Source organism: Pseudonaja textilis, chromosome 4 (genome assembly GCF_049901715.1).
Source record: "Pseudonaja textilis isolate UNSWEBS1 chromosome 4, rPseTex1.2, whole genome shotgun sequence".
In the NCBI taxonomy this organism is placed as follows: Eukaryota; Metazoa; Chordata; class Lepidosauria; order Squamata; family Elapidae; genus Pseudonaja; species Pseudonaja textilis.
Window position 1 is genome coordinate 52,507,666 of NC_141993.1, and position 24,995 is coordinate 52,532,660.

Below are 24,995 nucleotides of genomic sequence, written 5' to 3' on the forward strand. Positions count from 1 at the left end.
CAGTTGGAGATAGATGGTTCCAGAAATAAACTGGGTTTATGCCATGAAGGGCTTCTCAGATGATTACCAGTAGCTTGTATTGCTGGAGGAGTATTGGAAGTGCAGTTTAAGAAGCAGTGATGATATATGGGCAGACCAGGGTGTCCTCAAAACTATCCATACTGCTATATTGTAGCAGGACAATTGATGTATCCCAATATGTTTAAAGGCAGCCTCTGTAGAATATATTGTAATAATCTAAATGGGAGGAAACGAATGTATGAGTGACTATGAAAAGGGCTTCTCTGTTTTTAAAAAAGAGACAATTAGTACCCAACATATATTTGTGCGAAGGCCCTCTTGGTCAAGGTAGTAACCTTCTTTGAGCCAAAGCTGTGAGTTCAAGAGGATGTCCAAGTTGTACACCAACTCTGCCTTAGAGAGTACAAGCCCATTCAAACTTAAGAATGCAAAATCTCCAAATTCCAGATGGCTCAAAACCCACAGCTACTTCTTCTGAAAATCAAATCAGCAGCCATTTAAAAGAACAAGCCTACCAAAGTAATTCACCTTCTTCCTATATCAACTCAGACATTTTGATGTAAACACTTGAACATCGTTTAATACATTTAAAAAAATATATATGTGATTTGATTTGGTGCTGTGATATAGAGAATGTGAGGCACTGGCTAAGAAATGTTGCTTAACTGACAAAAAACGTACTGTTGCATTAGGTGTGCATCCAACAGAGGTCTGATCTGTTCTGACTTCCTTCCCACATATTCATGTTTATTGAAGAACATTTGCTAATTGCTATTCACTTTACAATTTTATATGAATATATACAGAACATGATATATAAAGTTGCATTGGAATTATTTCTAATTCTTTCTTTTTCAAGTAAAAGGCATGATTAAGATAAACAAAAATTATAATTCAGTAAGGCAGATACTTTGGTTCCTCTTCTGGTTTCTCCAAGTCAGTTCCTGCTGGAGTGCTGTAGTTCAATTGTTATAATCCCTCATTCAACAGGATTAGGGATGATAGTAGTTGACATCCAACACAATTGGAATTCACAAAATTGAAGAAAGCTGCTTATAAATTTCCTGGCTATGTAAAAACAGTTTATAATTTTATAATATAATGGGATCTACTTTCCTTACTGCAGCTAAATGTAATGGTTTTGTTTTATCTCCAATGCTCAATGAACTGCTTTCAGAGATGATAAGAGAACTAACTAAATGATGGTATGAGAAACTTATGCATTATTTTTGACAAATTCTGGGGAAATGGTGAAGGGCCAGGTGGCTGAATATGTGCAAATGTTGATTCTGTGTTCAAACGGGGAAATCCACCAAACTGCAAACCAAGCAGTTTGTCATCAATATGTGGGAAGATTTTAGAGCAGGTCATAAAGCAAACCTTCAAAGTAAAGTAATAATTATGAGAAATGTGTAAGAACAAATCTTGCTTAATTTCATCTCATTTGTTTATTGTATACATTCCTTAATAATTGGAAGATATTAGCAGAGAGATATCTTAATTGGTAGTGATATTTGTGAAGATGATAGTAGATTGCTAACTGTATATAAGCTAAAACATATATAATTTTATTGCAAAAAAGCAGAAACAGTTAATGGTTGAGCTACACAAATATAATGTCCAAATCAAGAAAATTAATTGTGCCACTTTATTAGGCTTTTTCAGACCCACGTCAGGTATAATGTCATGTTCAGAGATCCTGGAGCATGCTCAGAGAAGAGCAACAAAGATGATCAAATAACTAGAAATTAGGTCCTATGAACATAAATGGGAGAAGCTGCATATGTTTAACCTTGATAAAAAAGAAGGGTTGAGAGGGGAAAATAATTGCCCTTTTCAAAGTGAACATCAGAAAAATAGTAAGAACAGTTTAATAGTGGAACACCCTTGGAGAAGTAGCAGGGTCACCTTAATTGGATGGGTTCACTGCTAAATAACCAGTCTGGAGTTCCATATTTGTAGTGAGGCAAGAAGCTTAAGTAAAAAAAACAAGAACCACACATCAACTCAATTTAACTATTCTGTTTCTTAACAAATACAAAAGTTATGGCCTCTGCTAACTTCATGCCTTTTCCCTCTATCATTCAGCATTTGGATACTCCATTTTGCTGTCTTCTACAGAAGCTTCATCTTTCAGTTGCTGCCGAGCAAACTCCTCAAACACCAGGTCATCATGGCCACTAAGGAAAAATAAGGACTCTTTGAATATCACATTTTTCTAATATTTGATATTAGGAAGCTCACTTTTTTCTTTTGCCATGTTTAAATTTTATCTATTCCAGGAAGTGGGGAATGGGTTGCAGCATTGTGGGCACATCCATACTACTACCAGTTTCTATTTCCCAACCGTTCAAAAAGCTGTGATTAATCAAACTAGCAGTATAGGGAACAGAAGAGAAAGGAGGCAGAAGATTGGGCAACGAAGCAATCAACCCCAGTTGAAGAATGGATTGATAAGAAGTTCTGGAAAAGTGCTCTGTTTCAAAAGAGAGGGAGGGAGCGAGAGGGAGAGGGAGGGAGAGAGGTTTCCCACATTTTCTTATAGATTTTTCCTGCATCATGACAATAAGCAGGACTAGAGCTATTTCCAGACTGCTACAAAGCCATAATATGGAAATGCTATGCCAAGGTATTATTGCATAGCTGACTCATAATTATTAATATATTGCAATAGGTTGGGTTCACATGTTACAATATCATACAAAATTATAAATCCATGACATAAGGTTTAGATAGTGTATTACAATGGTTGGGTTCACATATATTGAAATGTTTCTGAACTACAGCTTCAGCATCCCTCATCACTTGCTGACTACTAGGACATATATTAGTCAGCAAGTGATGGCCTAATAATCAGCCAATGATGAGGGATGCTGAAGCTGTACTATAATTCAGAAACATGTGGAAGGTCACAGGTTCTTACCCTTAGTCTATACATTCTCATACAACAATAAGGCCTGCATTTTAGTATCTTACAGTATTTACATACTTATAGTTTGCACAAAGTCCACTACATGATTTGTTTTGGTTAAACATACAGTATGTGAACCCAATCATTGTAGCACATTACCTAAAGTTTATGTCATGGATTTATAATTTTGTATGATATTGTAATATGTGAACCCAACCTATTGCAATATATTAAGCATTATGAGTCATCTACTGTACGTGATAATATTTTTGCCAGGGTAATCAACTGTAAAGGAGTAAAGATTCTGTGCTCTGGATGGTTTGGGATCCTTCAATAATAAGGAAGCCTGTGTAAGCTATACTTTATCTGGGGCATCAGCTTTGTGCTACTGAAAACCTGGTCATCTGAAAGTACCCAGAGCGAGCTATTGATACTGATGTCTGAGAAAAATCTGAAACAGAAGTCAAACTTATCATTTCATTCAATACCACTCTGAATCAAAATTGAAAGCTATAAAAAAAAATCAAATACTCGGTTTCTTTAATCGTGGATCCCACATAGAGAGGCCCTTTGAATGATGCATTGTTCCAATAAGAGACTTGGTTTGATTGAGGCTTAATCCACTCTTTGGGATCCTCTATATAGCACTTTCTATCCAACACTCAATGGTCACAGTTCATTCTATTTTTGCTTGGACTGACTCAGATGCCCAAAAAGACCAAAATCTTGTTTGTCTATTCAAAGACTTAGATATATAACAATGAAAGGTAGTTTGACAATTTAATTGGCTTTTCGAAATAAATTTATCCTAAGATTATCAACAATGGTTATCAAGTTAAATGTTAATTTTATGCATATGGTTTATGCACTAGATTCTGTGAGGTGCACTTTGAGAACTGTTGAATATACATTTTTTGACATCCTATTCAATGAAGCAATAGACCTACAGATTGTCCTCAACTTATGGCCACAATTGGGACCAGAATTTATGTTGATAGGCAGTTATGACTGTTTTTGTTACATTTGTTAAGCAAGCTGCCACAATGGTTAAGTGAATCACCTGACTTCCCCCATTGACTTTGCTTGTGGGACCTGGTTGAGAAGGTTGCAAATGGCTGTTATGTGAACTCAGGATGCTGCTTTTGTTACAAATACATGCTGGTTGCTAAAGGCCAAAAATTATGTTATGTCATGTTATGTTACATTATTTGGGAAGTTCCACTAAACTCAAGAGAAATTTCACTCTGAAATTTGAATATGAAAAAATTAAGTTCCCACTCTTCTTCAACACACATAATTCAGAAAGCTCTGTCCTGCAAGATACAGAATCAATCTTATTAGCTTCATTCCCAACTTCATGTAAATACTTAAGAGCAGAATAGGAAGAGAAAATCAATGAAATAATTCTTACCTTTCCTTTTCTGTTAATCACATTGAAAAAAAGAGAAAGAGACATGCTTCAATAAATATCTGAAGTTAAGAACAAAAAAGTAAAGAATCCAAGTGCCAATGTGAGTGAGAAGAAGGTGAGTGAGAAGAATACAACAAAAGACAGGCTCTAGCAATTTATTCTGAGTCCCAGAGACACCCAGTGATTTCCTATTATGTGACTGATGTACTACCAAGATGGTCTCACAGTAACAGTCAGAAGTCAACATTACTGAAACGTGGAGTTCTTTTTAGTTAGTCACCACTTTTCATTTAAACAGGCTGATCACAGCAGGAATCTCTTTGGAGTTCTTAAGCCAGCAAATCAACTGCCAGGTAAAGCTAGGCAGGAAGTAAAAAGCATAGTACATCCATTTGTGTGTTTTTGACTCAGTAAATTGTCTTTAAAACACCCAGAAACTGACATTTTGTGTGGACTTAAGTACATTCAAACATCTGTCACAGTCAAAATGTTTCTGTCTTGGAAATGGGGCCATTAACAAGTCTAAAAACATCAGACCCTTGTTGTCACTCTTTGGCTTAATTTAGAGATGTCCTAATAATAAGGTTAAAGCACAAGGAAGTGTGGTTGAAAATTCAAATAGTGTTTGCTTTTTCAGTAATTTAAGTAGAAGATTCTGTGAAAGCATACTTGCTTTAAAAAAAACTCTTTCAGCCAGTTAACTTTATAATAAGGTTATTTTTAACTTCTATAACTTTAATAAAAGTTACATTATAACTGTAATAAAAGTTATATACATTAAGTAAACATATGTCAGATTTTCAATTGTTTATCTTCATGCTTTCAAGTCTCAAAGCTTGAACTAACAATGCCACCAATCACAGTAAATAATCAACCCTGCCTTTTAACATATCTAAGTCTTTGTTGTTGTTTGTTGTTATTATTTAATTTCACATTACATATTGGCCTCAAAAAGGTGAGAAGCATTAACTGCAGCATTATATAAAAATGAGCAAGACTGCAGGTGTTCATTAAATTTTACACAATTGACAATTCTAGTAGTTAAGCTTGCTTCTAAAAGAGAAATCATACTGAATTCAATAAGGCTAAATTCCAGGAAAGTATATTTTATTAATTTATCTATATTTTCTATTTCTAAACTGCCCATCTCCCTCAGGGACAGGCCCTGTTTCTAAATATGTGATATAAAATGGTTTTTATATTTAAATATTTCATTATCTTTTTATAGCTTTTTATAGCTATATATACCTGCTCTATAAATGGCATTTGAATCACAGTTTAGTTGATCAAAGTTAACTAATTATTAATGGAAAATAATTTTAACAGAAAATATATGAAGGATAAGTATTATTTACATGATTGAATTTCAAAGATACATGTACAATGAAAGTTTTAATTTAATCAGAATCATAGAGAAAGTCCATGGGTGAGCCTATATTTAGGAAATGGGGCGGAATGCAGACATATATGTCACGAATATACCCATATTCTTCATCAAATTACACAGGTTCCAGAAAATACTGAAAAAGGTAAATATGCAGAATCCAAAATAAATATGTTTGGACAGTAAAGAATTATTAAGTCTTTACTTATTTCTATAAAACTCCTTCACTGTGACTGAATCATTCTTTAATAGCTTTTTTTACAAATAGTTATGTTATATTCTAGATTTTCCATATATTATAATGTTTCATCAAATTAAATGAGATTAAAGTTATACCAATAAAATTATACCTTAAAGAAGAGAGAGTTCTTGTTATATTAATTTCTGTTCTGCCTTTCTACCCAGAGGTCCCTCAAGACAGTTAAAGTGGAAAGAAAGGGGGCTGAAGGCAGGAGCTTGGGAATATTACAGAATATTACAGAACATAGGATAAATACTGATTTAGTAGCATATATAGAATTGTAACAATAAAAGCATTGAGCTATTAAATATTAGAAAGAATACTTTCTAATAGCATTTGTTTGTCCTTTTCTGTTTAATCTAAATATGTCCTTTCCACCTGTTGCCACTTTCAGGCCTATTTGATTATTTTTTCATTGTTTCTCTTGTCAATGGAAAAATCTTCTCAATTTCCACAGAACAAGAAGGCTATCATCACCAAAGTATCACTAGCAATAAGAGGAAAATAAAACAAAGGCAGAAAGAAACCACTTGAATGTACCAACCTGCTGTATTAGTCTCTTCTTGCATGGGGTGCATCAGACGGAAGGGCAACTCCATGCTCACATCACTTTGGAAACAGAAAAAAGAGAGGTGATTCAGGATTCCACAGTTTCAAAGTAAAGTGATAACTTCTTAGACACCATTCCTAAATATTTTCTCCTAATTTTTCATCAGTATTTGAAAATATAAACTGGATTACAGTACTGTAGATTGGAAATAATAAGATCCTAAATAAATAAATAAGCAAACATATATTTTTACACACTATCATAGCTGCTTAAGATTTTAAGTTAGAGATTATAATTGTAGCCTAGAATATGTTAAAAAAAGGCCTCTTTTGGATCTATTTTTTAATTTTTAAATCACAGATGAAATTTCTGATCTTTAAATCACAGATGAAAAATGCAAAAAACATGGAAATTATTATGTAAAACTCCAGCTGTGTGACCCAAAAAATTAGCAATGAATGGCTTATTTTTAAATATCCTGATATGGCATTCCAAGTACAAAAATCCAATACCAAAATCCATGTTGTGGTGAGTTATAGACAAAATTTGTGTGTCAGCAACTGTGCCTCACATTTCATAGAACATTTGTCTTTTAAATAGTATGCTTTGTCAGTCACCTAGTTAACCAGGTAGCTTATATATTAGTGTTTAAAAAACAAATAAAAAATAGAAATAGCAAACTTAGAAAAAAAGTGCCCACTACATATCAGGGAGAGAGAAGTAAACTCTGACATATTTCAAACAATAAAAAAAAAAACATCAGGGAGCAGGTTATAGAGCAAGGCTGTCAAACTCCTAGTTCATGGGCCGGATGAGTCACACAGTGGTCATGTTCACACCCAGTTTAGCGAAGTGGGGGGGAATTCTGATATATCACATGACACCGCCATGACAACGTGAGATTTTACACCCCTGTTATAGAGGCTTAGCAATGGGAGGGAGAGGAAGTCTCATTTCTTGAAAAAAATCTGAAAATTGAAATGGATGTTGCAGGAGAAAATAATCTTTACAAAGAGAAAATCTCAAAAATTTTACCTGGAAGTGAAATCTCCCAGCAGACTAAAATATAAACAAAATTAACTGTACAATGAAACTTACAATATTCTATAGTACATATTCTTAAGCTCAGAGAGCACCAAGAACTCCAGGGTTCAACTCAAAGCTACACATTTTCTACTTGTACATATTCCTAAACTGGTCAGGCTTAATAAAAGCTGTATATTCAACCCCAAATGGAACAATTTTTGGAACAATCCAACATTTCCTCAATTCAGATGTTCTTCATTATATTTAGATGCATATTCTATCATCTGTTTTACAATGCAAGACACATACAAAGTACATTTTCTATTTAATCTCCACAATATTTTTATGAGTAGTCTATACAGAAATACTGAATGTCCCCAATCATCTAGATGCTAGATGCTGATGATTCTGTCTCTTTGGTCTTATTCAGTACCTGATCTATTATACCACGTATTGGCCACCATGTTTGAAATACCCAAAAGCACAATTCAAACACACTTGGGGACCATCCTACAGACTGTAGTTTTATGTACTATCTCTTTTTAATAAATGATCATGCAAGTATACTAAAGCTATTTGATTTGGCTTCACAATACACTACATATTGCTTTAAATAATAGTAGACAAATTTAGAGCAACCAGTGACCTTTTATACAGTCCTTGGTACTTGATACTTGGTACTCAACTGCTTCAAAACTTATCAAATCTGGTACTTGACACATTCTGACATGAAAATGTTGTTCTGCTACTTGTTTGTTTGGTACTTGATGTGTTATGATAGGAAAAGGGAGACAACCACGGAGAATAGATAGGAGATCGGCCATGCTGGGAAGGTTACTGACATAAGAAAAGGGATAGATATGAAGTGCTTCCTGGCTGAAACAAAGGTTCATGGTTCACATGGTTTGTTTGGAACTTGTTATTTTTAGTACTTGTTGTGCATCCCAGAACCAATTAACAACAACTACTGAGGCACCACTGTAATTTATTGCATTTGAAAAGGCTGTTTAAAATTGCTCATGACATTTATCTTTATTTCATAAAAGGCAATTACATCAAAAACACTTGTAATTATAGCATACCAATTCTGATTGGTCTTACCCTGAGACAGTAAGCTTCACCTTGATTTTGTAAGCAACCAGGATCCCTAGAACTGTCCGGTCTATTCCATCTTTTATACTGTTGGGATTGAAAAAACAACACAAAATACTGTGTCATTGCACATTTGCTAAACATAATGTAGTTCCTTAGTATAGCTGTCTCAATTATTATAACATATACTCATATCCCATATTATTATTTCTACATTTTTAGGAACTTATTCTGGAAAGATGCCAAGCTTAGTTCACTTAAGTATATTAGACATACACCTACAGTTGCATTTATGCATGTGCTGCTTTTGGATTTGTTTGAAATCAAAATTATTTATTTACTAAATCCATATGTCTATGAAACTACTCACATTGTAAATATTAGCAGAAAATTCAGACAGTTAAATTCCTAAAATATTTGACATGTGCAATAAGGGGGTGAAGGGAAAGTGGCTGAATACAAAATGAAACAAAAATGTTTTTCTCTTCAGTTCCAGGTAGTGTTCCATTTTGGACTTACATAGTAGTAGAAGCCAGGTTAGTGTCTTCATCCTTTAGTTTCCCATCTAGTGCTATGCCTTTCTTCACTCGATTGTTTGCCAACAAAGGAAGAACAGTCATTATCTTTGTAAGCTTGCTGTTTGGATGGACCTTTTCCCTAAAGAAGAAATATGCAATTTTAGAACCATTCTGGAAGAATGAATTTTGGCCATCTTTTCTCAGCCAATCTTGGCCAAGTCAGACAAAGTCAAACTTCTGTTGAGGGAGAACAAAGCAGACCTTTTTAATTCTGAAGAAGAAAATTTTAGTAGATCCCAAAAGAAATCAAGAAACTTTACAATGCTGTATTCACACATCACACTAAAATGTAGTTCATTCTTCTCTGGCTTGGCATAATAAAAGGAATTTAGCCAATATTTGTTCTTAATGTATAACTTCGCAGTATGTTTGTATGTTTGTATGTATGTATGTTTGTATGTATGTATGAATCAGTGTATTTTGGCTTATTCAGTATAATGGTTAAAACAAACCATGGGAAGAGATAATACAAGTAGAGCTATCATATCTGAGCTGCAAAAATTCAGATAACCATGAAATGGCAGCAAAGAATTAGAGTTTTCTGTATCTCTTTGCTGCCATCCCATGGTCATCTGGTCATTTACAGCCCAGACCAATTATGGTAGCCTTAGATATGTGAACCAAGTTAATATTTTTTTTTAATCTTTACATTGCAGAGTCAAATAGTTAACAGAGTGCAAAGGAAAACAATAATAACAACAACAAAGCAAAGGAGCCTAAAGCACAGCACACTTACTCTGACTCTTCAAGAGCTACTGTCTTGGTATAGAAGTCACTGGAGTATAATATCACATTGGCAACTTGTTCCACTGAAGAAAGAATGAAATACCAAATTATCAAATAATAAAATAACAGAAAGAAAAATGGGATCTAGGATATTTTTCAGCATTGCCTGAATAAGGATAATTATTCAGGATCAAGAATATTATGCAGCTGTCTTTTGTGGTTCAAACACACCTTTCTTACATTTTGCTTTGCAGAATGGGCATAACATCTAGCATTTATATGATATGGGATAGGAAATCACCAGGAAATCCCAGGTCATCATCATCAGGATGAAGGTAGATACAAACTACTTTCAAATGTAAGTCTACATGTAAGTCTATATCAGGGGTCGCCAACCTTTTGGACCTCAGGGACCACCAAACTTATAATTTTAAATCCTGCGGACCATTTCCCAGGATCTCTGCAGAAAGCAGCAGACACCCTGGGAAAATCCCAAAAATGTCTGCAGAAAAATTCCCCACCCTTTTTTTCTACTGATTGATCATTCTTTTATTGGGATTGTAGGATACTGTCTCCATCTCCATTCTCGGGTAGGGGGAGAGAGAAACTTTTGGCTTCATGCAAGGAAAGCAGCAGAAGCAGCAGAAGTCTTTCTTTCTCCCCACCAAACTCCGCCAGAAATGAATCTTTGTGAGATTTGTCGCACCAGCGTATCTTCTTGGAGCAGGATGCCTTGCTGGGTCCCAAAGACTCATTTTTGGTAGAGTTTGGGAAGAGAAAGAAAGACTTTTGCTGCTTTCCTTGTGTGTAGCCAAAAGCAGAAGAAGAAAGAAGCGGAAAGAAGCAGCCAGTAGCCAAGCCAGGCATGTGGGGTAAGTGGGGCAAGTTCCACCCATCTACCCTTCCCCTTCCCCTCACTACCTCGTGTTGTTTGCAATCCAAGTGACGCAAGCCTTGTGTTCCCGCAGGTCATGTGGGTGGCGCAGCCTTGTGTTCCTGCACAGCCTGGATTTATTGCTTTGGGAGGTGCTTTGGTGGTGATTTCTCTGGGGACCACCAAATTTTTTTCGCAGACCACCAGTGATCCCCAGCCCACTGGTTGGCAACCACTAGTACATGGATATGTAGCATATTTAGTAACTGAATTGAGCTCAACTCAGGGGTTTTTAATCTTTTTAAATGCAATATCAATAGCAGTTCTTATAAACTTGACTCTGTCAAGTAGACAGACTAGGAAATCAAAGTTATAAATGCTAATACTTTTTATAATACAGTAAGAATTTTGCAAGTTTTAATACATCTGCCCCTTCCCCCTTTATCCTCAAGAAAATGAGGGAAGGTCAAGTCTGAAATGCTTTCTTAAATTACATTTCTGCTTCAGACTTACAACTCTTCCTTCTGTTTTTCAAGATAATTCTTACCACCCATTACAAAAACTATTTACATGGATAACTTGTAACTCTTTCAATTATAGTGCTTTATTATGCCAATAATAAACGTGAGGACAGAATTGGAATTGCTATCTAACAGACTGGTGGGGGGGGCGGGGCGGGCAAGAGGGCCTACATCAGACTTGTTTGTCAAAATGAGTATTATACCTGACACAGTGATCTTCTTAACCGTTTTTTCTGTATTATTTATCACTGTCACTGTAACAGGGATTGGTTCACCATGATAAAACACCTGAAAGAATTTGATTAGTTTAGCAAAAGTTCATCACACAGTACTTTCTATATCTAGTTTTGTGAAGTAGCATAGTCAGGCAAAAACAAAATGATCCTGTCTTGCCTATAGATGTTGGATTTACTAATTTATCATATTAGTAAGTCAAGAACACCTCACCTCTTTACTGAGGCAAGCTTTCAAGTGCAACGGCTTCTTGGACAGGAAAAACTGCCAAGTAGTCTCCGCATGAGGCTGAGGTCCTGCTACTTCTGGAGCATATTGGACTTTGCGTATAAGCAGGCGTACAGAATGTCTAAGGGTAGAAATTGGGTTTAATAGCAATAACACTTAGACTTATATACCACTTCTTAGTGCTTTACAGCCCTCTCTAAATGGTTTACAGAGTCAGCATATTGCCCCCAACAATCTGGGTCCTTGTTTTACCGACCTCGGAAGGATGGAAGGCTGAGGCAACCTTGAGATCCAAAACATAAGTAATTTATTTTTAGTGATTATGGAAGCCACAAAAGACAAAAACCCAAAAGATGAAGAAAACAGCTTCTGGATATCAGCACTGATTGACAGCAGTTATTGTTGTAGAATCTGTGGTTACAGGACAGCATACTCTGAGTTATGTGTGAAGTAACAACAATGTTGCTGATCTTTCTGTTTAGCAGAGAAGGGGGCATATTGATTTCCTTTTTGCTCCTACATTTTCAAGGCTGTATCTCTCATACAGTAAAAAAGTTGAGATGGAAAAATATAGAAGAGGAAAATAATAAAACAATAGAATAAGGCATTTTATCAGTATGTTTCCTTTTTAAAATGACATGTTTCTTTTTTTCATCTCAATCTCCTAATTTTGATAGTTGAATATAAAATAAGATCTATATTTTCTATGTTTCTTAGCTTTTCCAGTTTCAGTCAAACTCTTGTTCAAAGAAACAAGATATTACCTCTTGAGAATTCTTTCTTCTGGATCGTCTGTAGAGAAAGCTTTGACCTCAAAGTCCACTCCGCAGCACTATAGGAAAAGGAAGGGGAGACAAATAGTTGAAACAATAAATTCTTGTTGCTGGATGTATTAAACATCTGTGTATGAAAGAACTTACATTTTGAAATTCAAAAATCTGCCCATCTGAAATTTCAGCATAAAACTCATTCTTAATCTTTTCTTCAACGTATGCATATATATATATTCTATTTTTCTAATTTTATTTTTTGTATATCTTTTTTTAAAAAACCAAATAGAAACTTCTAATGGCAGTCCACTATTTTCCATACATACCTTCTTGGTCTATGATATGCTTTGGAAATACTATTTGAGGGTTTTTGTCTTGTTTTATTCGGCTGTCATTGTTCAGGAGAACAAGGAAAGGCAGTATTCTCTCATACATACAAACATATTTGCTCATTGACAACAATATTATTTGTTTCTATGGTTTTGAACTATTTTAATAAATACTGGTGTTGTTTTGTGTCCAAAGATATGCCTTTCCCTTTGAAAAAGTTTAACAAATTTTCATTCAGAAATAATAATAATTGTATAGTGGCTTAACTCCTAGATATTTTCCTTTGTGTTTGAAAATACAGCAGTGTTTTTAGGGAAGGCTGATCCTTCAGATATTTTTTTTGTAGAAGTTTGTATTGTGCAATAATTCTTGGTAATTTACAGAAATTGAGAAAAGATTTAGATATTGTCACTCCCATTTTTCCTAGTAATTCTCTGGAGTTTTCTTAACATCAAAAACCTGTTAAGAATGAAAAGATGAAACTAATGAAATATCTTTTGAATAGCAGCACTAAGAGCTGTGCATTTAAAAGATCTTCTTGCTCTTGTATTTTATTCTCTATGACCACAACTTAATTTCTTAATACCAAACATTGCAATGCATGCTCTCAATTTTCACCTTTTCAACTTCATGGGGAGCTGGCTGCAGACACACCGAGCAAGGCAGATAATCTGGAAACTGTAGGGGAACAAAAAATAATATACATAAAGCATTTTGATTGCAATGTCTTTCACTGCCATAGCAGTGCTAGCAAAGATACAGCAGGAGGAGGAGGAGGAGGAGGAGGAGGAGGACAACCCCTCCCCCCTTACATACAACTTTCCAAAAATGTCTCATGTAATTTTTTACTAGTGATTTACTAGAGACATTTATCATCACTGTGATGATAAAGCCACCACTGTGGTGATAAATCACTAATGAAGACAAGTTTTACTTTGCTTGAGTGAGCAAAGTGGGTGGATGACACTATAAATCAAGAAACAACTTCAATGTTCTGTTTTTTGAAATGCTGTTTAAAAACCTAGATGTTCTTAAACTCAGGTATTATTCATAAATATTCAGTTATCAAATTCGGAAACTACTCATGTCAGTCACAGAGAGACTCTGAGTGGTATATAAGTGAAACATAAAATTATACTTTTATTTGCAAGAGCCCAGTATTAGACGTATACTTGATAGCCTTTCCCAATTCTTGCTGGAATATAATAGGAATAATAATTCAACTCATTTGGAAGGTATCAGGTCACAGGAGACTGTTATGAGAGGAAATTACTTTTTTGAATTAGGGGTGAATACAGTGGTGGGATTCAATTTTTTTTACTACCGGTTCTGTGGGCATAGCTTGGTGGGCGGGGCAGGGGAAGGATACTGTAAAACAGGGGTGTCCAACCTTGGTAACGTTAAGCCTGGAGGACTTCAACTCCCAGAATTCCTCAGCCAGCTTTCTCCAGCCAAAGCTGGCTGGGGAATTCTGGGAGTTGAAGTCCTCCAGGCTTAACCTTACCAAGGTTGGACACCCCTGCTGTCAAATCTCCAGTCAGAGGTGGGATTCAGCCGTTCTCTGAACTACTCAAAATTTCCGCTACCGGTTCTCCAGGACTGGTTAGAACCTGCTGAATGCCACCTCTGGGTGAATAGATATCTCTGAACGAGTTTGCATATACAAAAAAAAAAAAATCCTCTAAGCACCCGTATCATAGTTGCAAATTGGGAAATGAAGCAAAAGGAATAATTATTTAGAATACTCACAGTTAACGTAAAGGGGTATGCACTTTTCCCCAATTTATTTATCAGGCTTTCCTGCAAAGTAGTGAGGGGTCCAGGTTTGTCTACTGATGGATAAATCTGTACCCTGTGAAAGTACAGGTCCTTTCTAAAAGTCAGGCCTATGATATCAATATCTTCTTGCCCATATCGAAAGGCACATGTGAGTGTCACATATACTAGGAAAAGCATATAGAAATGTTATGGATACCAAAAGTTAAAATCAGCAATAAACATCATTAATTGTGCAGAAAAGTCTCTTACTCATTAGTTTAAAGTACCATTTACAAGCTAAGTCCTTTAAGGAACAAAAACTAGACTGTGCTTGCCCATATCAATAAAAGCCGGTTAGAAAAAGCCAGTTTCATTTTCTGGCTGAAGTTCTTATTACTTTTTCTTAAGCAAAACTGCAGGATGAGAACAAGGGAGAAGAAAGGATATAATTTGTAATTAGCAGCTGATAAAACTTTGCAAGATAATATCTTCAGGGTTAATATCTTCAGGATAACTTTGAAAGACCCTTGTTTAAAACCACAGAGGGTAGCTGCTATTTTATGTCAAAAAAAGGGATGAGTTGACCAATGGCCCTTATCAACAAGAAAACAACGTAATTGTATATGAGTGTGTCCAAAACTAGTTAGAAGCTTCAGCTGGAGCGAGTTACAAGCCATCTACCTCAGTGTGATAGTGAGTGGCAAAATGGGATTAGAAGCAGTATTTGATTTAATTAGGATCTATCTATCTAGCATCTATCACTATTGTCATTTAAAACACTTCATTAAATACTAACTTGTTTTATATATTAAGTTAAATCATGGTAAATGAACAAAAATTAGCTGTATCAGCCACAGTTATCTGGTTCACAGATAATGCTGACAATAAATATTACAAACTACAATGTTGGAACAGAATGGATAACTCTGGCAGTCTTATTATCATTATCAGTAATATAAAGCTTCCAGATCTGTGGGTAAATTCCAAATGACCATTAGATGACAGCAAAGGGTTTAGAAACATGTTCTAACTCTTCACTGCCAACTAGTGACTGTCTGGTATTTGGCAGAAAGGAAATCTAATTTATTATTGTCTAATGAATTATTGATTAAAATAACATTTGAGGCTAGAATAATTATAGATCTTTTTTCACAGCAGAGTTCTCAAGCACCTTCAGAAATACAAGTCATCATCAGCTTTGGCTGACAGACTCAATTGATTGACACAAATCCAGAGTAATTATAATTTTAAATCATATTAATAATACTTTAAGTACTTTAAGAAGCGATTAAGCATTCTGACCTTTTTTCTCCTTCACAATATCAGGATCTACCAATACAACACCATCTACAATGAAGAAAAGATAATAATAAACCTCTCAAGTTACTAAAAAGATCGAAGTAGAAACTTGCAACTTGGACTCACCCACGGGTTCCACGTATTCCACATGATCAATGAAATCTCGTTTTCCTAAGTAGATTGTAACCTGAAGGATGGAATGATTGAAAAACTACAATTCAATAAATTAGTTTTAAGGATGCTATACCATTGCTGTCAGTATTTTTTTTAAAGTAAAAAGGGCAGTTTAAATATCTTTATTTGATACATTTATAGTGGCACTTTCCTTTACAAGCTCAGTATAGCTAATCATGTAAATCAAAACAGTAATTTAATCAGTTGAAAAAGATCCCTTAATAAGTTGCAAGTTGAAATGCAATAAATTTTTGGATATCCAAAGGTGAAACTGGAAGGGAAGGAGTTGTTACAATTAAAACAATTATTCATAAAAACATTTTGAGTGTTGAGTTTGTCTAGGTCAGAATGGTTGTATCTCTTAAATCATTTGTTTTACTTTTGCATCAGAAGTATTTTCCTTTCAAGTACAAAGAGTGCACAATAGGATTTGATTATGCATTTGGCAAGACAAAAAAAGCAACTTGAGTGGATTGACTGGAACACATTTTACTTTCTACTCAGGGCCAAGTTACATGGGAAATTAAATGTATATTTATTATATTAATGTATCAATACATTTCAGAATTGCTGTTGAGAGTCACTGCAACTACAACATATGACAAAGTTTAATATTTCTCTTTGTGAACAAAATTAAGATGAGGATAGATGGCCTATGCTTATATTTCTACTAACAAGCTTTAATTGATTCCAACTGTTATGAAAATAGCTCCCTTCTATATCTACTCAGTGTTTTAAAACTTTATAATTTTAATACGTGTAAATTTTGTCAGCCAGCATGCTACTTTTTACTGCAATTTAAAAGAGTTTTTCTCAGCATCAGCAATTTTAAGATTTGTGCCTTTCAACTTCCACAATTTAAAAGAGTTTTTCTCAGCATCAGCAATTTTAAGATTTGTGCCTTTCAAATTCCACAACTTACCCCATGCTGGCTGGGCGTGGTGGAAGATTCTGGGAGTCTACACAATCCATACAGTTCTGAGGTTGACAAATACTGCTGTAAAATATTATTTGCTGTTATATGCTTTTGCATGGTCCTGTCAGTTTGGGCTGCTGCATTTTATTTCATTATCTGACTGAAGAAGTTCACTGGTTATTTGCAGAGGAAAGGTTGTCTCCTCACCTAATTTCAAAAATATTTCTTCAAGAAAGTTTTTGCTGTCCCTGTTATAATGCTAGTTTAATGGTGTGTTGGTTAAAGTGCTGGCTGTATTTAAAATGCAGACTATTCCTTGTTTAAATCTTAGCACAAAGTGTTTTTTAATTATAACTTTTATCTGACTTCCTTATTTTGCCTTAGACTTAAAAAAAATTAAATCATGATACACTATTTCATTTTTTCTTCAGTCACTTGCGGTACAGGAATTATTTTTAAAAATGCCAAGAAAAATAGGGAGGTAAAGGAAATGAACATAGCTGGGAGAACACTGCAGGAAAATTATTTAGTGGGAGGACATGGTAGCTGCAGTGCACACTGAATCCTTTTCAAGATGTTGCCAAACAATCTCAATCTGGACAGATTTTTAAAAAAAGTTGGTTTGGGCTTAAATGCCTTGAGCAGCTTAATAATGCAATACATTATATAGTACACTCTTAGTATAACTATAGCTTCAGCTCTAAAGAGACAAGTATATATCAAATCCCTATCTGGTTTCAGTCTCACATTCTTATGGGTACATGGTAGTTTAATGCTAAATACTTACAGCTTTGTCGTGTGAAATCTTCCTGTAGATACTGTGCCTTTTAGTTGTTCTGATATGCTTCACAGAGATGTCAGAGATTGAGTGATGCCTTGAAGCATCAGTGTAGTTCATCTTTCAACTTATGTTACCTGGTAAGTATTAAATGGTCCTACCTCAAGAAATTTTTAGACCAGCACCAGGCAATAAATAGTCAAACTGTAAGATCTACAAACAATGAATTTGAATGTAAACATTTAAATAATATCGTCAGAGGTATCACACAGTAACCTATTCACCCCAAATTTAGGAAGTTGCTCATTGGATAAGCTCTCTAAAGGTCTGGACTTCAACTTTTCAAATTTCTTTCAGAATTCCCCATTGCTGTGGATCCTGTCAGTCAAAGAGTTCCAGCTGGCAGAGTCCCGAAGAAGAGCCTTCTCTGATGAGACCCCTGCCTTTTCGAACAGCTTGCCCCCTGCCTTGGTGTGAGAAGAGCCTGAAGACCTGGCTCTGCCAGGTTGCTTGGGGCCCCATTGGGGAATATCATACTGGAGGTAGTTGATCAGCTACTAGCAATTCCCACCTACCCCTACGCCACAATTTTATGCCCCCCCCATATAAAATTGTGATTGTATTGTAAGCCTTGCAGTGAGACGGATGGCAAACAAATTTAATAAAAATAAATGTATTTGAAAACAGAATGTGGAAGAGCTGTCAGGAAGAGCTTTGTATATAAATGCTTCCTTTCTGTTCTTTCTATTTTTACTTTCAGAAAAGTTGTGTTCTTGAGATCAATACAATATAAATAAATGATGTCACATACAGTGAAGATTTCATAGTTATTTAATATAGGTAGTCCTCATAACTACAATTGGGCCCAAAATTTCCATTGCTAAGCAAGGCAGTTGTTAAGTGAGTTTTGCCCCATTTTATGATATTTTATGTCGCAGTTGTTAAGCAAATCACTGCAGTGAATCCTGAGGTCATTAAACAAATCTGGCTTCCTCCATTGACTTTGCTTGTCAGAATCTGTCTGGGAAGGTTACAAACAGTGATCACATGATCCTGGGACAGTAAAGACATGCCAGTTGCCAAGCACTGAATTTTGATCATGTGACCATGGGGATGCTAGAATGGTAGTAAGCATGAAAACCATCCATAAATCACTTTTTACAGTGCCATTGTAACTTTAAATGGTCACTAAATGAATAGTTGTAAATTGAGGACTACCTGTATATTGCTTTGCAATTCTTTCTTTCTTTATTTTTTACAATGAGAAATTTCTATGAAGAGTTATTATCACATTTTCTTTTACTAATATATGAATGGAACATTACTAACATTCAACTATTTACAAAGTGTACACTACTATTACTGTTAATCTTATCACCACTCCCTCCCACTTGACTGTTTCCTAGTATGATTTGATTGTTGATTGTATCCTATGACTATCATTAAGTGTTGTACGTTATGATTCTTGATTCTTAATGAATGTACCTTTTCTTTATGTATACTGAGAGTATTTACACCAAGACAAATTCCTTGTGTGTCCAATCACACTTGGCCAATAAAGTATTCTATTCTATTCTATTCTATTCTATTCTATTCTATTCTATTCTATTCTATTCTATTCTATTCCATTCCATTCCATTCCATTCCATTCCTATTCTATTCTGACAAACAGTATCCCAGTTCAGTTCCTCGTAAAAAGATTCCTAATTTGTTTTTTGTTTATTTATATCCTGAGCCTTTACTTTTTTTAGCAAATAACTCAAGGCAGCGAGCTTATCCAACACAACTTCCACCTTCTATTTTCCCCACAACAACCTTGTGAAGTGAGTTGGGCTGACAAAAGACAGGACTAGAATTCATGGTCTCCTGTTTTCTAGCCGGATGCCTTAATCACTACCAAACTTGTATGCTTGCCACAATTTTAACAACACAATTGTTAGGAATAAAAAAAAAAACCCATGAAATTTCTCCTCAATCCCTTTTCTGTTTAAAAGCTGATGTCCATTTGGTTTACCCTTTCAAACTCCAATTAATTCAGATGCAATCACATTGAACTCAGTCCTATATGAGATACTATATATTTTCAGTTCTAAATTACTTTGCTTCTAACCAAAATGTAATTATTTAAATTATGTATTTGGGGATTTACTGTAGACTAGATAGTTGTGTAGCATCCCATATTTCTGCTGATTAATATATATGAGAAATATATATATATAAGTTTTATATGAGAAATACAAATCTTAAAGCAACAATTTTCATCATGTTATCTGTCAATAATAACCAATTATTTATGGATAAAATAATAACATACTGTTGCCATACTTTACTGTTTTAGGTTCAAGAATTTGGAAGTTTTAAACAACAACTTATCTCATCTTTTTCCTATAGAAGTAATTAGCAAAATTTATTTTTCAATTATTAATATTCTTCCTTTTTCAATGGCTACAATTCAGTTCATTGTTATGCCAATAATAAATGGATTTCAGTTGTTCTTAAGTCTTTAGAATGCAGATCAAGAATGCAGATCAATGCATTTTTAAAATGCTTTCTGCAGTTACAATGACATGTTAGCTTTCATTTTCCCAAGGTGGAAGCAATATTGCTGAATAAATGACAAGATTTTCTGTGTAATTTTGAAATATGTTCCATAATATATGCTTCACATTAAAATAGATGCACTGGATAAATCAGGAAAAAGAAAGATATAGAATAACTAAATGCACATTCTCTTAGGAATTATGTTTCACTTCATTCAAGAGGTCACACTGATATTTAGGGTGCCTAGGACTGCAGTCTTTAAGCAGCCAAATCTGCAAGAAAAAAGAAATTTACCTGTAAATGTTCCAAATGCCTCAGCAATTCCAGAGAACAGAAAGTTTCAGGAACTATAAAATAAAAAAATTATCCCAAATAACAAATGTACATGACCTAGGCAGGAAAATAAAAGTTTGGTCTCCTTGCTGTAGATGAAGCATGCTTCCTTTAGAGCCTAGGCTGGCAATTTGTAGGCACTCTGAAAATCAGATTTGGTGCTTAGGCGGAGCCAAGTTTCTATCACTGAACCCAAGGCCAAAATATTTTATGTGGATTATCAGCTTGTCTTGGGTATTATCTAAGGCTCCTAAATTCCACAGTGTCAACGTTTCTAATTTCATAAAGCACAAAGGCAAGAGACAGAAGATTTAATGAGGTTATTGAAAGCAGCTTTATTTTAAACCTCTTCCTCATCTTGTCCTTATTAGGGTTGCAATTCATCCTAGTAAATAAGGAGCAAAGCATTGTTTATTATGCTTGCATAACCAGGGGTGGGCTTCAAAAACTTTAACAACTGATTCTCTGCTTGGTTGCTGGGTGAGTATGGCCATGGTGAGTGTGGACTAGTTGGCCTCCTGCACCACCCTGGCCTGGCAGTGAAAATGGGCTGGGGGGGGGGGCTGTTTTCGTCTTCCCTGGGGTCTGGAGGCTCTCTGGAGGCCAGAAACAGGCCCATTTCTGGCCTTCTGAAACTTCCAGGAGGCCCGTTTTTCACCCTCCCCAAGCCTCCTCATGGGCCCTGCACTTACCTGTGATCCAAAACAGGGGTGGGGCCAGCCAGGGGTGGGATTTGCCGGTTTGCCGAACTGGCCATAAAATTAACTACTGGTTCGCCCAAACCGATGTGAACTGGTAGCAGCCCACTCCTGTGCATAACTATATATATGTGTGTATGTGTGTGTGTGTGTATATATATGTATGTATGTATGTATGTATGCATGCATGCATGTATATGTATATGTATATGTATATGTATATGTATGTATATATATGAAGGTCTAAGTGTGTTCGGGTCTTTTCCCATGTAAGATTAAGAGTATCTTGGCGACGTTTCGGCGAGGTCCCACTCGCCATCCTCAGGCTGGTGCTTTTGGCTTCGTGCTTGCACTGGCACTAAGCCGAAAGCACCAGTCTGAGGATGGCAAGTGGGACCTTGCCGAGATGTCACCAAGATACTCTTAATCTTACATGGGAAAAGACCCGAACACACCTAGACCTACATACCTGTACCAGTGAAAATCTACGAATATATATATATATATATATATATTGCACATTCTTCAGACTTCTATATGTATCATTGATAGGAACCATTTCTCTAGTTGAAAAGTCCTATTTTTCTAAGAATAGGATTTTAAATATCCACTTGTCCAATTACAACAACATCCATCATAATAGATATGCATATCTTTCCAGTTCTAGTTCTGTGCATGTTGCCTATAGCCGGAACATTGTGAACACATGCTAATTTTCAAGCTAAAAATGACCCAGGTTTTATGGAATTAGAAAGAAGGACAATGGTTAACCTCTGTTAGGAGTTAGATAAGCATCAACAAAATTCAAAGGTGGTGGTGGACGTTAGTTTGCTTGTGGCTAGGTAGAGATTCTAGGCTGATCCCACTTTTAACTCCACCCCCAAATTCTGCCACTTCTTCCCTTACATTGTTTATAATATAGCTATTTTGCTATATTTGTTGTTGTTTCCTTTTACACACTCCCCCCACATTTATATCTATTTTCTTTTATGTGCTGCTTCAGTGCCTTACCCTTTTCCCTTTGAAGGTTAGCAATCAATTGAATGACTAAAAATACCATTTACTCAAAATTCCACCATATTCATGGCTCTTCATATAGAGAAACATGCTTAAAATTACAATATACATAACCACATACATATATCTACACAAGATAACATAATAATAAAATGCCAATTCAAACAGCAGCAATATTATCATCCACTTGGGACTCCAGTTTATTTATTTATTTATTTAATTTATTTGTCAAAAGCTTACAATGTAACAGGAACAAGTATAAACTTAAATTTAAATACAAGAAATAGGAACTAATAATTGGAGACAATAGGACAGGGACAGTAGGCACGATTGTGCGCTTATGCACGCCCCTTACAGACCTCTTAGGAGTGGGGTGAGGTCAATAGAAGTTAGTTTGAGGAGTGGGGGTTTGAGCAGGTAACAATAGAATCAAGTAATGAGTTCCAGATATTGACCACTGTTACTGAAATCATATTTTCTGCAATCGAGTTTGGTGTGGTTTACATTTAGTTTGTATCTGTTATGCGCTCTAATGTTGTTGTTGTTAAAGCTGAAATATTCCTTAACTGGTAAGATGTTGTAACATATGATTTTATGTACTAAGCTTAAGTCTAATCTTAGTCGGCGTAGTTCAAGGTTGTCTAAGCCAAGAATCTCAAGTCTGGTGCTGTAGGGTATTCCGTTGTGAACAGAGGAATATAGTACTCTTCTGGTAAAATACTTCTGGACTTGCTCAATTGTATTTGTGTCAGATATACAGTGTGGATTCCAGACAGCAGAGCTGAATTCAAGTATTGGTCTAGCAAGGGTTTGAATGCCTTAGTTAGCAAAACAGTATTACCAGAGGAGAAGCTTCGTAAAATTAAATTTACAACTCTTAAAGCCTTTTTGGCATTACTGTTGCAGTGAGCTTTGGCGCTTAGATCATTCGATATGAGAACTCCAAGGTCCTTGACAAAGTGAGGGTCATCAACAAAGTCATATCTATCTAGATTATATTTGGTATATAGATTTTTTTTTACCAATGTGTAGGACAGAGCATTTGTTGGTAGATATTTGGAGTTGCCAATTGTTAAGACCATTCAGACACATAATCAAGGTCTTTTTGAAGGGCGGTAGCATTGACGGTGGTGTTGAATAGTTTTACATCATCAGCGAAGAGGACACAGTTGCTAATAAGGTGATCACAAAGATCATTTATATAGAGTGTAAAGAGTGTGGGTCCTAGAACACTCCACTATTAACTGGTGCAGGGTTTGATAGGGCGTTTCCTATTTTTACTATTTGTTGTCCATTTGTCAGGAAGGCAGTAATCCACTTGTGAAGGGATCCGGAAATGCCATAAGAACTTAATTTTAATAGTAATGTTCTTCTGTAGTGTTACAGAGAACAAACAGAATGTGCCAATCAAGAGATATGTCGGCAGCTACGAGTTCATAATTGCATTTTTTTAAATTGTATTTTGGAGATCCAACATTATAATCCTCTTTTAGTGGGTGTAAATTTAGACAAAAGTCAATCATGCTATGGTCACTGTTAGAAAATGGTCTCTGTATTTGTAGGCCATTAAATTGAGTTTGAGCTGTTCCCCAAAGACCCAGAGAAATAGCCTGGTCTCTGCAAAGTTAACCAACAACTCAGAGAAATGAGCAGGGTCAGGGCCAATTATGTCACAAAGAAGGTCAGCCTATCAGTCTTTCCAATGATAACCAGCATCTGGAATTGCACTTGGAAGCCCATTTGAAATCAGTGCAGCTGGCGTATTCAGTTACCATTTAGGGGCAAATATATGTATGTTTTTACTTTTGTTCTCACCATTTATCTGAGAGAAGAGAAACTTTGATAGATATCAATGTTTCTTTTTTGTTGTTGTTGTTATAATTGAATTTGTTTGGAATTTTGAATTTGTATTTGAAAGTAGAGTTAAACTGTATTAATGAAGAACACCTAGCCTCAGGTCAAATCTTGGGAAGTAAGAAACTTGCATCCTTCATTGCTCTGGAAAATATTGCTGCACTGTGGATTTTGTATTTCATGAAAAGCACTTGTATTGTTTTGTATCATTCAGAGTATCTGACTAAACAATGTGTTACACAAGACCTACAGTGTTCCTCTATAGAAACCATGCATAATCTTGGATAAGCCTTCATCTCACTGATTCAGAATTAGAATCTGTCATGAGCATATATCCTTGAGGTGTCAGAAGATAACTTTGCCAGATGGACATATGAAAACATTTCTGCATTCAGGGGATTAAATTATTTCAGACAGATGCAAACCTTTTGACTAGTACTAAAATCCTATCAGTTACCTTGTATATGAAGAGCCTCAAGACATAATTCCCTGAACTTCTTTCTGTAGAGATGAAAATTCTGCAGTTCTTATGACTGAATTATGGTCCGGAACAGCGATGATGACCCTGATACAGGTGTGAAAGGTGACACGCCACAATGTTTTAGGTGACACATCAGCATTCACCAAAACCCAGCAACTATTTTAGAAAACACGTCCTTTTCTTGTGTGATTTTTGGAGGCTGCAGAAGGGGTGGGGTCTTGTACCTCTGAAAATGGCATGAGAATAAAG

The 24,995-nt window shown here is 35.4% G+C and overlaps 1 protein-coding gene across 6 annotated transcripts; it reads right to left on the reverse strand.

Moving 5' to 3' along the window:
* Window positions 1-1,450: 1,450 nt before the first annotated feature.
* Window positions 1,451-20,914, reverse strand: SAG (S-antigen visual arrestin). Of its 6 annotated transcripts, none has more exons than XM_026701099.2 (16): window positions 20,658-20,912; window positions 17,832-17,959; window positions 16,081-16,141; window positions 15,958-16,002; window positions 14,647-14,840; window positions 13,516-13,575; window positions 12,562-12,629; window positions 11,783-11,918; window positions 11,539-11,623; window positions 9,951-10,023; window positions 9,156-9,293; window positions 8,646-8,723; window positions 7,554-7,577; window positions 6,513-6,577; window positions 4,344-4,353; window positions 1,451-2,201 (listed from the first exon to the last, which is right to left on the reverse strand). In XM_026701099.2, exons 2-16 carry the CDS (start codon window positions 17,940-17,942, stop codon window positions 2,102-2,104), a joined length of 1,248 nt encoding a protein of 415 aa, XP_026556884.1. In that variant the 5' UTR covers window positions 17,943-17,959; window positions 20,658-20,912; the 3' UTR covers window positions 1,451-2,101. The 6 variants fall into 6 exon arrangements, with proteins under 6 accessions (XP_026556884.1, XP_087789146.1, XP_087789148.1 ...); XM_087933020.1 differs by having other exon boundaries at window positions 17,832-18,035; window positions 20,658-20,911; XM_087933022.1 differs by lacking the exon at window positions 15,958-16,002 and having other exon boundaries at window positions 17,832-18,035.
* Between the last annotated feature and the right edge of the window lie 4,081 nt (window positions 20,915-24,995).